A 13,775-nucleotide genomic window follows, 5' to 3' on the forward strand; every position below is an offset into this window, starting at 1 on the left:
ACAAAAGTCAACAGATGGAAGAGTTGAGGAAATTTGGATGTTCGAACATGGGCAGAATGGTGAATGTTACACAGTGTGTAAAGCCACTTAAACCAGCCAACGACAGGTCATAAGCCCTGTAAATGCCTAGACTTCCATATTTCCTTCTCAAAAATGTTTTCCCTCTCTGTTGAAATAAATTGAAATATGAACAACTCCCTAGGGAGAAAATCCAGCTAGTCTGCAAACATTTGAACATACTCAAACATTGTTGAAAAATATAAACATTATCAAATAGGAACATCTTGTACATTGGCACTCTCAGAACTGTGTATTTTGCTCTTTTCCGGTCAGTGGCAACCTATGGTATAGTGGGCTGGGGAGGTTGCACTGCGTCTATCATGAACCCCCTAATAAACGTACTAAAATTAATACAAAGAGTGATGCTGCGTTGTCCCCTCACTTTCCCATCTGAGACATTGTTCCAATTCATGAAGGTACTGGACATTAGACAATTTTAAAAAAATAAATCATTTTGACATTTCTGGTCATGCGTCTATAAGAGAAGATCCCAGCAGAAATCTCGTACGAGGTTTTCCTAAATTTTGAATTATTCAATTCTAAAAACACGCACGACGTTTGCTCAGAGGAATTCCTCTTTTGTGTCCCTAAAAGTGTTCAATGTCCTAGATGAACATATTAATTTCTCCAAAACGAAAGCCTTTTACAGAAAGAGTGTACAATTCTGGATGTTGTCCAAGGGAAGAGATCATTACAGGAGACTGCTGCGAGATATTGCATAGATTTATATATAATACTATTAAGCGTGTTGTTCAGATGTTTATTGAAATATATGTATGTTTATGTGATAATATTTCATTTTTATTTTGCCATTATTGAATTATGTACGTGCTTCCACTTTCCATTATGTTGTATCCCAACTCAACACAGAGCCCTTTGCCTTATCGAGTTTGGGATACGTCATTATTATATTTTTAGTTATATGTATGTATTTGTATGAATAGAAGAAAGGGTCTCTGAGATGGTTTGGTCACGTAGAACGAATGGACGACGAGAGAATGGTAAAACAAGTATATATGGCAAAAATGAACGGCAACGTTAGACGAGGACGACCAAGGAGACGTGGCATGATCAGATAAACCAAAATCTTAAGTCTGGTCATGTCAAAAGCAGACAGAACCGAAGGGCATGTATGACAAGATGTATGAATGTGGAAGAGGCTAGGAGTGTATGCCAGGATAGACGTGTGTGGCGGTCCATTCTCTCTGCCTACCCCTACGGGGAAAAGGCGTGATGGTAGTAGTAGTAGTAGTAGTAGTGTATGAATAAAATAAAATAAAAAAGATCACATTTAAATACGTACAAACCAATCTAATAAATGTCAAACCCCTATAATTTTACCGTGTCGTTTAGATTAAGATAATATGTGTAAATAGGCATTTCTCCGTCGGATATCACGCGCCTGGTTTGTTTATTAGGAAATTCTTGTAATAATCAACAGACTTTAATTGTCCTTATGAGCAATGGAAATAAGTTGAACACTTTAATCGATAAGAATACTAATCTTTATTACACAATGTTTGTTTTATAAAATGTTTGACCGCAAGTTTGATACATAAAATATTCATCATCATCTTTTCCTTTTTGCACCTTATTGTGCATAGAGCACTGCATTGGTACACTAATCGCAGCGTATCTTGATAATCGACTCTATGTACTCGGCAATAACTATTCGGACGTTGCTGATATTTTTAACATAAAGTATATATATATATATATATATATATATAATTCCTCTGTATGTTTGATGTTACCGAACTCGTCCTAAACGGCTTAACCGATTTACCTGCGGTCTTCAGAGAAATATAGATCTTTGCGCTGTGCGTGTTCGTAGATATTAAAATCTTTAATCCAATATGTAAAAAAGAAGTACGCAGCATAAATATTTTATTTATCAATCTACCAGGGTTGCACTCTAGAAGAATGCATTTACAAAAAAATAGCAAGATGTTTTTTTGTGCATAAAAAAGTTTGTTTTTGAATATTTTCAAACAACATTTGTTTTTTGTGGATCTCAATCAGATTCTTCCCTTAAATTCCTTATAATTTCTACCCATTTATATCTTCTTACTGGATTTTTGGTAAAACCAACATAATATTAAATTTGATACATTTTAAAATTGATCACAAATAAGTACCTCGGTACCTACTCATCAACGAAAAGTCCCTTTTCAAGCTTATAGCAGGCAAGCCAACGTTCGGGCAGGACAACGTCTGACGGGTCCGCTAGCAGTTTATATAAATCAACTCTATTTAATCATTTCAAATATGGTGAACGGTGATTTACATTTTTTTTTATTAAAGTGCTTTCTATGTTTACTTTTGTGTACCATAACTACGTGTATAATTATTTTTTAAATTATTTTAATTGTTATTATTATTATTATTATTACTATTTTTTTTTTTTTTTGAGACAAGAGTTTTATTGTATTTAATATATTTATATTTTGTACAGAAGTGCAAAATATAAGTAAATTAAATGCGATAAAATTATTATGTCTCAAAAAAAAGACATTATTTTTAAAAAATAGTCAAAAACTTATTAAAAACAGCAAGTGAAACTTAAGTGTCCACATAAATATATTAAATTGTTCATTTTTTATTAAACTTTGTACTTACATTTTATAAATTAACAAAAAAAATGTAATGTAACCCGCAGACAAGCATCGGTTTTGCGGGAACAATAATACAGTAATGTAAGTTATTTATTTGTTAAAATATATACTTGTGACATAGAAATTTTTAATGCAACAATTATCCATTTTAAAACGTTCTTAAATGCACTGTTTAAAACTAATTATTAATGTGGTAATGAAACTTTCTTTTTCATACATTTTTTCTCTGTTTTTGATGTGTATTATTATTAACCTATCTTTTTCTGAAAATAATGTATCAAATATTTTTGTGTACCAAATATTATATTATTATCTTATAAATACTTACTGTAAACTAATTTTTATTATTTGTTTTTAACATTAATTTGTTAATACCATTTTTTTATAAGTATTTACATATATATTTATTTTTTGTTTAAATTCTTTACAAGTTATTTACAATTTACTTTTTAATTCAATCACTTTCCTTATATACATATTTTTTATTCTTTTTACTATGTAAAGTTTTACTTTTTGTTTTGCATGGCAGTATGCTTTTTATTGTTTCTACGTGTATACAAAAAAAGCGTTGATTATTTTTTAAATTATTACTTACTATGTTTGTACTTACCTGTTTATTTTTTGTAAATGTTCCCTAAGGAAGGAAAGGAGGAAGGAGAAGGAAAGGAAAAGGAAGGAAAATTTTACAATACGCCTAAGCGTATTGTAAAATTAAATGAATACAATAAAATAAATAAAACTTTAAAAAAATACATTATATTTATACAGGAGTATTATCAACGCCTATGATTAATATTTAGTATGGGAAAGATAAAAAATGTCTGCGTGACCGGAAAGAAGGTTATTGTAATAATGATATGCTCTATGGAAAAAACCTTTTTTTTTTTATTTGTCCTGGGTCCTAAAGAACTTGTAAGTGTACTTACAAGTATTTATATTATATTTGTTCATATTTAAAATGTTCCAAAAATAACATTGGACTTTCGTCTTCATTCAAGTGGTTTGCATTTCAAGGTACACTACCCAATTTACTAACCGAACAGAATTTCTTTATCAAACCAGTCTGCGGAACGAATCCGACAAGACGTCCACTTTGTTCGCTTGGTCAATAAATATTTTGATCATTTCTAATTATAACAGTGAAGACAGACATACAAATATCAACTACTTACTTATGTTTTGTTGGGACAATACTTGCAGGTAATGTTTTAATTATTATTTTGTGTTAGCTTTATTATTTTTTTCTATATTTACTTAAATTATTCATTATTCAAATTATGTTTCACAAATTAAAAAAAAAAAAATAACGAACTTATGATGATGAAAGCAACAGAGAGAGAATTAAAAAAAAAATGGAATATGGAAGTCTAGGCATTTACAGGGCTCATGAACTGTCATTGACTGGTTTGAGTGGCCACTTTACACACTGTTTAACAATGACTATTTCCACATTTCTTCAACTCCTCCACCTGTTGACTTTTGTAAAGTAAGAAAGCTGAAATCTTTATCATGTAGGATCTAGCCTGTCTACAAACATTTGGACATACTCAAAACACTGTTGATTAAACTAACTGGTACAAGAAGACGTATAAAAATTAATAAAATCGTTTTTATGTGTTGCGTAGTAGGTAATTGGTTCAGCCGGATGAATCTCACACACATGATAATGATTTTAGCTCGTTTATTTCACAAAAGTCAACAAATGTTAGAGTTTACACACATAAAACACGCTGAAAACCGGTTTATATCAAAACCTTACCATTTTATCAAAACACAATATTTTATCGTATGTCCCTAATTTAAGTAATTTATATTGGGTGCTTATGAAACAAGAACATTATTAACGATGCATAAATTATAATTTAGATTACCTTTAAACTTAGTAAGGGACAACGTCTTACAAGGACAACCTTTAATTAACATATTGATAGTATGATTTACAAGTAACTAAAACTTTGGGGTTTTGTAAGCAGGACATCTAGTGACTTTACTAATATGTTCACGGTTAAAACACTATATTGCTCACTTGTTCGTCCTCTTTTAGAATATGCATCCGTGATCTGGTCTCCCTTCTATGTAGGCCGGATAAATCATTTCGAATCGGTGCAACATCATTTGCTCAGAAAAGTAGCATGGATGATTGGCCTCGAGATAGGAGACTACAATTACGGAGAAATGGAGTCAAATTTTAAAAATCTCAAGTCTACGAATACGTAGAAATAACATTGACTCCATATCTATGTTTAATTTGTTGAATGGCTTAATTGATGTACCATCGTTACTGGAACAAGTGGCATCCAATGTTCCGATTCGCCGGTTGCGAAATAATAATGTGCTGTTCCACGATCAACACAGCACAAACTATGTCTTGCAAGCACCAATGTCCCGATTGTGTCGTATTGTAAACTTGAGACAAGATCTGGACTTTTTTGGTGTAAGTCTTTATAGATTTAAAAATTCACTAAGATAGACCGGATCTTGTCTTGACGTAGTAATTTATATTTTTTTGTCCTATATTTGATTTTATTTAGTTGTATTTTATTTTATTAGTGCCTGTACTAATTATAAGAAATTGTATTTACTATCATTAGAATGGACTGCATAAGTCCGTCACTACTACTACTACTACTACCATCACGCCATTTCCCCGTAGGAGTAGGCAGAGAGAATGGACCGCCACACACGTCTATCCTGGCATACAATCCTAGCCTCTTCCACATTCATACATCTTGTCATGCATGCCCTTCGGTTCTGTCTGCTTTTGACATGACCAGACTTAAGATTTTGGTTTATCTGATCATGCCACGTCTTCCTTGGTCGTCCTCGTCTAACGTTGCCGTTCATTTTTGCCATATATACTTGTTTTACCATTCTCTCGTCGTCCATTCGTTCTACGTGTCCAAACCATCTCAGAGACCCTTTCTTAATCTTATCAATTATACTTGTCTCAGATTTACACTCTCGCCTGATTTCATCATTCGTAACCCTGTCATACATTGATTTCCCACACATTCGTCTAAGAGATCGCATTTCAACCGCGTTCACTCGGCTTTCATCCTTCCTCTGCCAGTTCCATGTTTCACTTCCATACATAAGTGTTGGGACTAAAACTCCGTTGTGCACTGCCAGTTTAGCTTCGATTGACATATTTTTATTAGAAATTTAAGTCCGTCAAATAAATAAATAAATAAGTAACGTTTTGTAAAGCAATGATTGTTCACGCGATTTAACGCCAATCACACAAAACCCTCTCCTGAATAATTATGTCTTAAGCGAATGTCGAGTTTTGAAATAACGGTCCTCCATTATTAAGATCATTTTTTGCACCAAACTTCATTGACTTCACAGATCATGTGTGCACTTCGTACCTTGATGGGGACCATTTACTTATGAGTGTCGTTATACCGATAAGGCTTATGTATCTCGTTATCGCAAAATTCCATTGTCCCTCGGGTGGTAAGCACACTCGTTGACCACTCGACCACGAGGCGTACATAAATATATATTTTTCATTATTTGTGATTCGCAGACGCGTGACCAAACTGTTTTTCATATTTAAATTTATTTCAACAGAGAGGGAACACTTTTTTGAGAATGAAATATGGAAGTCTAGGCATTTACAGGGCTCAAGTCAACAGATGGAAGGGTTGAGGAAATGTGAATATTCAAACATGGGCAGAATGGTAAATGTTACACAGTGTGTAAATTGGCCACTTAAACCAGCCAATGATAGATCATAAGCCCTATAAATGCGTAGACTTCCATATTCTCTTCTCTCTGTTAAAATAAATTTAAATATGAATAACTCCCTAGGGAGGAAATCCAGCCAGTCTGCAAGCATTTTTACATACCCAAACATTGTTGAACTGTTTTCCATTTAATTCATGTTTTTTTTATTTGTTACAGAGGTGAAAATATAGTATTTTAAGATGGGTTCCATTTTTCAAGAGTTGTCATCTTCCGTCGTGTTTCGAACGTTCGTCCTAGTACTGACAGTTTGGTTACTGAAAGTTCTTTGGGGACGCAGGAAGCTGTATGCTTTGAGCTTTAAGCTTCCCGGTCCGATAGCGCTGCCTATTCTTGGGAATGCCATACAACTAGGCAGTTTCAGTCGGCACCAAGGTAATGATTTATTTTTTTATTTTTCATAGTAATACTGTTAACATTGTAATGCATTATCCTTTTGCGAGGATTCCTAGGCAAAGGAATGAATCGCTATGGAAATATATTTATTAAGAACATTGACTTATTTTATTGAATAATCTTATTAATAAATACATCCAAATTTTTAAACACAAATCTCGTTTTTTAAATTTATTTATAATTTTAAAAGCACGTTAGATATAAAATACAAGTTTTGGTAACTGTTTTCTGTAATCGTGTGCTTTTTTATTGTTGATTTTTAATTTGTCTTCTAAATAATTGTTTAGGTAGTCAGGTAAGCCATTATAGTGTCTAACTCCATTGTCGCACAATATTCTCTTATCAGGAGATAACTCTTTCCATTCCTCGACACAGCACATCATTTTTCAGCTATTCTTTTTCTGTTCAAAGCGCTAGACTTTGGAATGAGCTACCTCTTCATGTTAAAAATGCACCTTCTCCAGCCACCTTCAAGAAACGCCTGAAACATTACTTTATATCCTGCATTAGTTATATACATAAAAGACGAGTGATACTTTAATCCACAAATTTGGAATATCCAGTGACCGGTTTTATCGCTTTCGCGACATCTTCGAGACTGGTATCTTTATTAAGAAGTTCAATGTATTTCTACAAAACAGACGTAAGGATAGATAATTCAAAATTATATGAAAATAAATTAAATAAAGTTATTTTTATCTTAAGGATCATTTTCATTTTTTTTTCGTTTACTAATGAGTTGATATAATGCTATTTTAATAAGTTTAAGTATTTTATTTTTAGTGTCCCATCCTTCTTGAGTGTGATTTTTGTAAATAATGATTTCTGAAAAACAAAGGGTAAAAAGTTATTAGTAAAAATATATTACAATGGGTAAAGTAAAAGAGAATGCACGTGTGTTATCTGTTCATTAAGTAATTCTACGTCGGGTTTATTTTTTAATCTATTAATTTCGAGAATTTCTAATTTGTCAAGTTTATGGCCTTTAGGTGCAATATGAATTAATTTGACATTATTTTTTAATTCAAAGAAATGTTGATTTTCTATTAAATGATTGGCAAAATTTGAATAATCTTTATTATTAGACCATGATTGTATGTGCTCTTTTTTGCGTGTTTTAAAAGCTCTACCCGTTTGGCCTACGTAGCACGTATTTTTACAGTCGTTACAATTAAGAATGTAAGTTCCTGAGTTGGTAAACTTATCTTTTTGTCTTAAGTACTAACCAACAAATTAGTTAAGGAATTATTTTTATTTTATTTTTTCAAGAATTAACGGTACAAGTACCTTTTACATTACATACATACATAAGTATTTACAGTGGAGTATATACAGTAACAACTTTTTTAATGCTTACTTAGAAAGAACATAATAAAAATATTGATTCCACACTAAAATGTTTTACAAGTAATTGTTTATAAGCTGGAAATTTCAATAAAAATATGTCACCTAAATCCGAATGTTTATTACCCAGCGCATGTAGACGATTCAGTACTGAATTGCTAGAATATATTGAGATATGATTGTTGCAGTGATAAAGTTGAACTAGCCTAGTCACTCTAACTGGTACTTTAAAACCAATGAGGGCCAAAATTTCAGGGCTATCCAATACTGAATTAACGATTTTACATAGAACTAATAAATCATTAATAGTTCTCCTGTCCCTTAATTTAATCAAATTTAATATATTTAATAAATAATCATAGTTACGAAATTCATTACGTATTCCTAATTTAAAATTAACATATCTCAAAAACTTATTCTGAACCCCTTCTATGGTAATTTGGTGAGAGGCATAATAAGGGCTCCATATTGTAGAATTATACTCCAAGATGCTTCTCACCAAGGAGGTGTATAAAATTTTTTAATTGTTTATACTGTAAAAGGCTGCGGGGCATTTATTTTCATTTATTATTTGTCCAATTTTATCACTAGTTTTTCCAATATACGAAAGTTTTGCACAACGTTTTCGGTCTTTATTATTATTATTTGTTCTCAAACTTTGGCTTAATTTATTATTTACGAAACGCTTTTGTTTCTTTCTTATTAGGTTATCAACTAATGTATTATTATATCTGTTATTTATCGCGATAGATTTAGTTATGTTTAACTCATTGTTATAATTATGTTTGTTGTGCGGTACGAATAACAGTCTATGAGTTAAGGAATGAAATACAGACAATTTATGTGAATTATTATGAATTAATATTATAATGTTATCACTCTACGTTGGTCTACTAAAAATATTCAAATGTATTTTGTTTGATTCTATATTTAATGTAAGATCAAAGAAGTTGATTTAAAGTTGAAGATGTCGCAAAAGCGATGAAACCGGTCACTGGATATTCCAAATTTGTGGATTAAAGTATCACTCGTCTTTTATTTCTATAATAAATTACAATTAACTTCCATTAAGAATTTTTACAAATAAACTGAAATCCTACATTGATAAAAACATTAAGATATATCATAATTTTACTGTTTTTAAAAAATATATTTTATCCCATTTCTTTCCTTGGTTCCTCATTCCCTCTCCTTCCAAACTAATTATCTGATTTTACATTCCTTATCCCGCAATATGTTAAACGTAGTGTACTTTTATTTAAGTCTATACGTGCGAGCCTTATCTCCATTAAAAAACAGCTGTTATTTTTTTAAGAATTAGGGTTTATTTTCATGTATGTATCGTTTGATAAACAATATTATCTTTTTTAGTATAAAATTTTGACCAACTATTCTTTCGACCAGTCTGTTTTTAGTTATTACCAGATATTCTTTAAGCAATAAGTCCATCAAAGTGCTTATTCTTTGTACTTGAAGATTTAAATAAATAAATACAATAAATATTGGTTTGGACATTGATATTTTTTACTTCTCTACGGGAGTTTTTCAAGATATTATGTATACCTACGTGTTCTTTTTATACATACCTAAAGTTTAACTTTTTCTTTATTGTTTGAATATGTATAAATTAAGATTCACCTCTTACACTTTAAAAGTTTTTCCTCGACGCCAGTTGTTATGGGGTGGCCTTGGTTGTCTTGTAGCAAAACTCTTCTTTATAATTAGTGTGGTATATTTACAAGATATACAGAGGAACAATAGTAACAAGTGAACAAGTGTCTACAGAGGAGGCTAGCTCAAGAATGCCTGTTGGTCTAGGTATGTGGGGGTACCTTGTGGCCAGTAGGTAGGTGTTGTATTGGGAACAATGCAACCCTTACCTACACCTCTTACATAAAGTAAATAATATTGGCAGCATCTTAATTGAACGACTGTTAATCTTCTCGTAACAAATGTAAATATCTGAGAAAAGGCCGGCCTCGGTTTGACTGCAATACCACATTGATAAATTCATACCATGTCTCTTGAATAAAATATCCTTGAAGAAATCTTAAACCTTTCAGTGGATGAAACAAGATCAACGATGACCTTAAAAGAAACCTGTTTTCAGATACTTTCATTGAACTCTTTCAAAATAAACAACCTTTGTACATTGCAACTTGTGAAACTGGTTGTAAAAAAGGGGTTTTGCTGTTCATTTTTAATGAGAATGCAATAAAATTTGCCGAGCGTATTCACAATTTATTATCAACAAGTTTTTACCCGAGCTTCGCCCTCATGGTATTAGGAAGAAACTATTTAGGTAATTAATCAGTTCTGTCGTTTATCAACAAGAGATTTTTTTACTCAATGAGACTTTTTTCGGTGGAATGATATATTTTATCGGGATTGAAAGAAGCTTGGTCTTCTAACAATTGCTATAAAAAAATATGATAATCTATCAGCCTCGTTATTCTGTTCACAAATCAAAAATCCTATATAACAAAACTAAAACGATAAGCGAGCCAAACTAACCATAGATAAAGCATGTAAATTATAGAAATTTAAATAATGAATTTTAAATAGATTCTTTTTGACACCATGACGCCTTACCGCCTATTTTTCAAATAAAGTTGCTAATGGTTGATATACTCTTTATACACTCTAAGGATATACTATATTATACGAGTATATGGTTCTCCTTGTAATTTTTAAAAATTCGGAATGAAATACGAGTAACCTGTTTTATTTCACACCTCTCTGGCTATCCCTATGCAAAAAAATCAATTGGACGCTCCGCTGAGAGGTAACAGAAACACAAACAAACACACTTTAACATTTAGAATATTACCGTGGAAGTATGAATTAACAGATATTAACAGATTTTGTTAATTTATTTATGGTCGAAAAAGCTTTGTTTTCGAAATTACGATAATCTCCCCATTGAACGAAAAACTTTTAAAACTAATATATAAATAAATAAATTCAAAGTAAATTTAATGAATTTTTTTGAACCCGTGTTAAAACTGCATTATATTTTAGTTAGTTTTAATGTATTATTATTTTCTGTTTTTATTTTATATCATACAAGTTTTTTTTTCTCATGTACTCGTATATTTCAAAATTACATAAATTACCATAACACTGTAAGTAACTCTCCAAGCACAAGAGCTAGTATCTTTTTTTGGAGAGTTACAGTTATAACATTTACTAGATGTATAAATCTAGATATGTATTAGGATAAAAAACATGTACCATTTATGAAATTATATATTGATTACTAAAATTAGAAGAGGCTCATTTTCAACAGTTTCTCAGAAAATTCTTCACTTTATTAACATGGAAAAGTTGTATGGAAAAAAATATTAATGTGTAAAAGTTATTTATTTATTTGACAATTAAAGTCTGCATTACTCTGCCATATTACGTAATTCAGACCGTATATATAAATCAAAAGTCAATAAATAAAAAGCAGATAGCTGTTTAGCTGCCAATATGTACAAAAAAAGACGCTCATATTATCTGCAGAAGCCGTGTTCAACAAGCGAATTGCCCTATTAATGAGTGAATTTTGAATAGCATTTGTACAGGTTCTGGGTGCGTAAAACAGTTCATGAGATCTTGTTTTAGTATAATATTATTGGAAACGTACAAACGGACCTCTTTCAGTATATTTCGATTATACATATAGTACTGAAATCAGCCAATAGAAATGATTCCCAAGAATAATTTAATGACGAGATTCTGGTGTGTTATAAGTTATAATCCAGCTTTTTGAATTATATTTTGTAATTTCAATGTACTTATGATTAAATATATACATACCTGTCCATTAAAAAAAAAACTTAAAAAAGTTTAAAAAACATTTTTTGCACTTTTTAAATTTTATATTCCTTTTGCAATTTATTTATTATAAATACGGCCTAAGCCAATTACAACAGTTACACGAAGAAACATAAATGCGAGAAACTGAACAAAAAGAACATAAAACTATGTAGTAAAGACAAACAAGGGCAAAACAATAATGGTATACAATATATTCATAAAAACGAAAGGCATAAGACTTCCCCACTGTTTAGTTGCGAAGAAATCTAAGAAAGGCCGGAAGATCTATTCCAAAGAATTCCAAATCGTGTGGTGAATTGACTAATCTACACATTCTGGACATTGGGGCATAAAAACAAAAGTTGCTCTTATAAGATTTTATAAATAGCTGATTTTGACTTCCGGTGACATGGTTGGGAAAATGAAAAGAAATTGATTGCAACAGAGATGGGACATCACTTATAGCATTAAGTATTTTGAAAATGCATATAAGGTCCATCTCAGTTCTACGTCTCTCCAATGAAGACAGATTAAAAGATTGCTCTATTTTAAAATAGGAATAATTACCCCTTTGTAATCCGAGCAAACATGCCACTTTTCTTAGAAAACGGTGTTGGACAGACTCAATATGGTCAATATGAGTCCTGTAGAATGGAGACCAAATAGGAGAAGCGTATTCTAGATGGGGTCGAACTAGTGAGCAATAAAAAGTTTTGATGGTATTCATATTTTTCAATTTTCTATTGATAAAACCGAGAAGTTTGAGAGATGTTTTTACAATAATATCAATGTGTTCACGATAGGAGTGTTTACTACTAAAGTAATGCCAAGATCTTTTATTGACGAAACCATTGAAAGACAAGTATTTTTTAGTTTGTAGTTGAATTGTACAGGTTTTTTTTAAATGGTTTTGTTTTATTGTTAATGATTTATTTTTAACACAATATTATGTTAGCATTGTTAACACAATATTATGTTAACAATATAATGAAACCATTGTGTTATAATATGTACATATAAACTTTTTATGCTTTATTTTCTCATTTGTCTACTTAATATTATTTGAAGTGTTTATTTCTGCACAATATGTATTTTTTGTTTAGTATAATACACTACGTGCTGTGTATATTGATAAATGAATAAATAAATACTAAAATGGATAAATACTATTTTCTTTAAGATATGAATATCGTAAAAATAGCTTTTGAACTTTTTCTATTTCAATGATGTGCTTCGATTCAGGGGGGTCCCAGAAAAAGTTCATTAATATATAATATATATGTAAAAGCCAAATAATAAATAACAATAAACACTTTTTTATGTGTTATCTTTAACTCATCACCATCGTTCTCTTACCGCACCTAATAGCTCATAGGGCACTGCATTCACTGAATCCGCAGGTTCTTTAATTAACGGGTTATTTTTAATTGATGAAATTATGCGAGAGTGCAATTCGGAGACAGGTATAATGAAAAGATTAAGAAAGTATCACTCATGTAAAACAAATGGATGACGAAAGAATGAAAAAACAAATATACACAAATAATGACTGTTAACGTAGAACGAGAATGACGAAGAAGGGCGAAAAAGACACGGCATGATCAAATTCAACAAATACTAGAAGAAAGACATGTCAAAACACTGAATAATATACGTGCGTGCATGTATAATTGTAAAGTAAGCGATGTCTGTATGCAAAGATAAGGTGTGACGTTCTATTCTCTTATAACAGCGCGACGGTTGTTTTGTATTCATATAATATAATTGTACCTTAGACTCTAAAGCTTATAGGATAAAACACAGGAGTCC

At 31.0% G+C, this 13,775-nt stretch overlaps 1 protein-coding gene across 1 annotated transcript in view; it reads left to right on the plus strand.

The window, feature by feature from the left end:
• Positions 1 to 3,730: 3,730 nt before the first annotated feature.
• Positions 3,731 to 13,775, plus strand: part of LOC148284970 (cytochrome P450 4C1-like) — a 31,986-nt gene continuing 21,941 nt past the window's right edge. Inside the window, exons 1-2 of the mRNA XM_088231955.1 lie at positions 3,731 to 3,875; positions 6,582 to 6,797. Coding sequence (XP_088088081.1) covers positions 6,605 to 6,797 — 193 coding nt within the window. The 5' untranslated portion in view covers positions 3,731 to 3,875; positions 6,582 to 6,604. The remainder of the gene's footprint in view (positions 3,876 to 6,581; positions 6,798 to 13,775) is intronic.

Source organism: Micrasema longulum, unplaced genomic scaffold, assembly GCF_059751315.1.
Source record: "Micrasema longulum isolate JH-2025_06_02 unplaced genomic scaffold, ASM5975131v1 h1tg000072l, whole genome shotgun sequence".
Taxonomy (NCBI): domain Eukaryota; kingdom Metazoa; phylum Arthropoda; class Insecta; order Trichoptera; family Brachycentridae; genus Micrasema; species Micrasema longulum.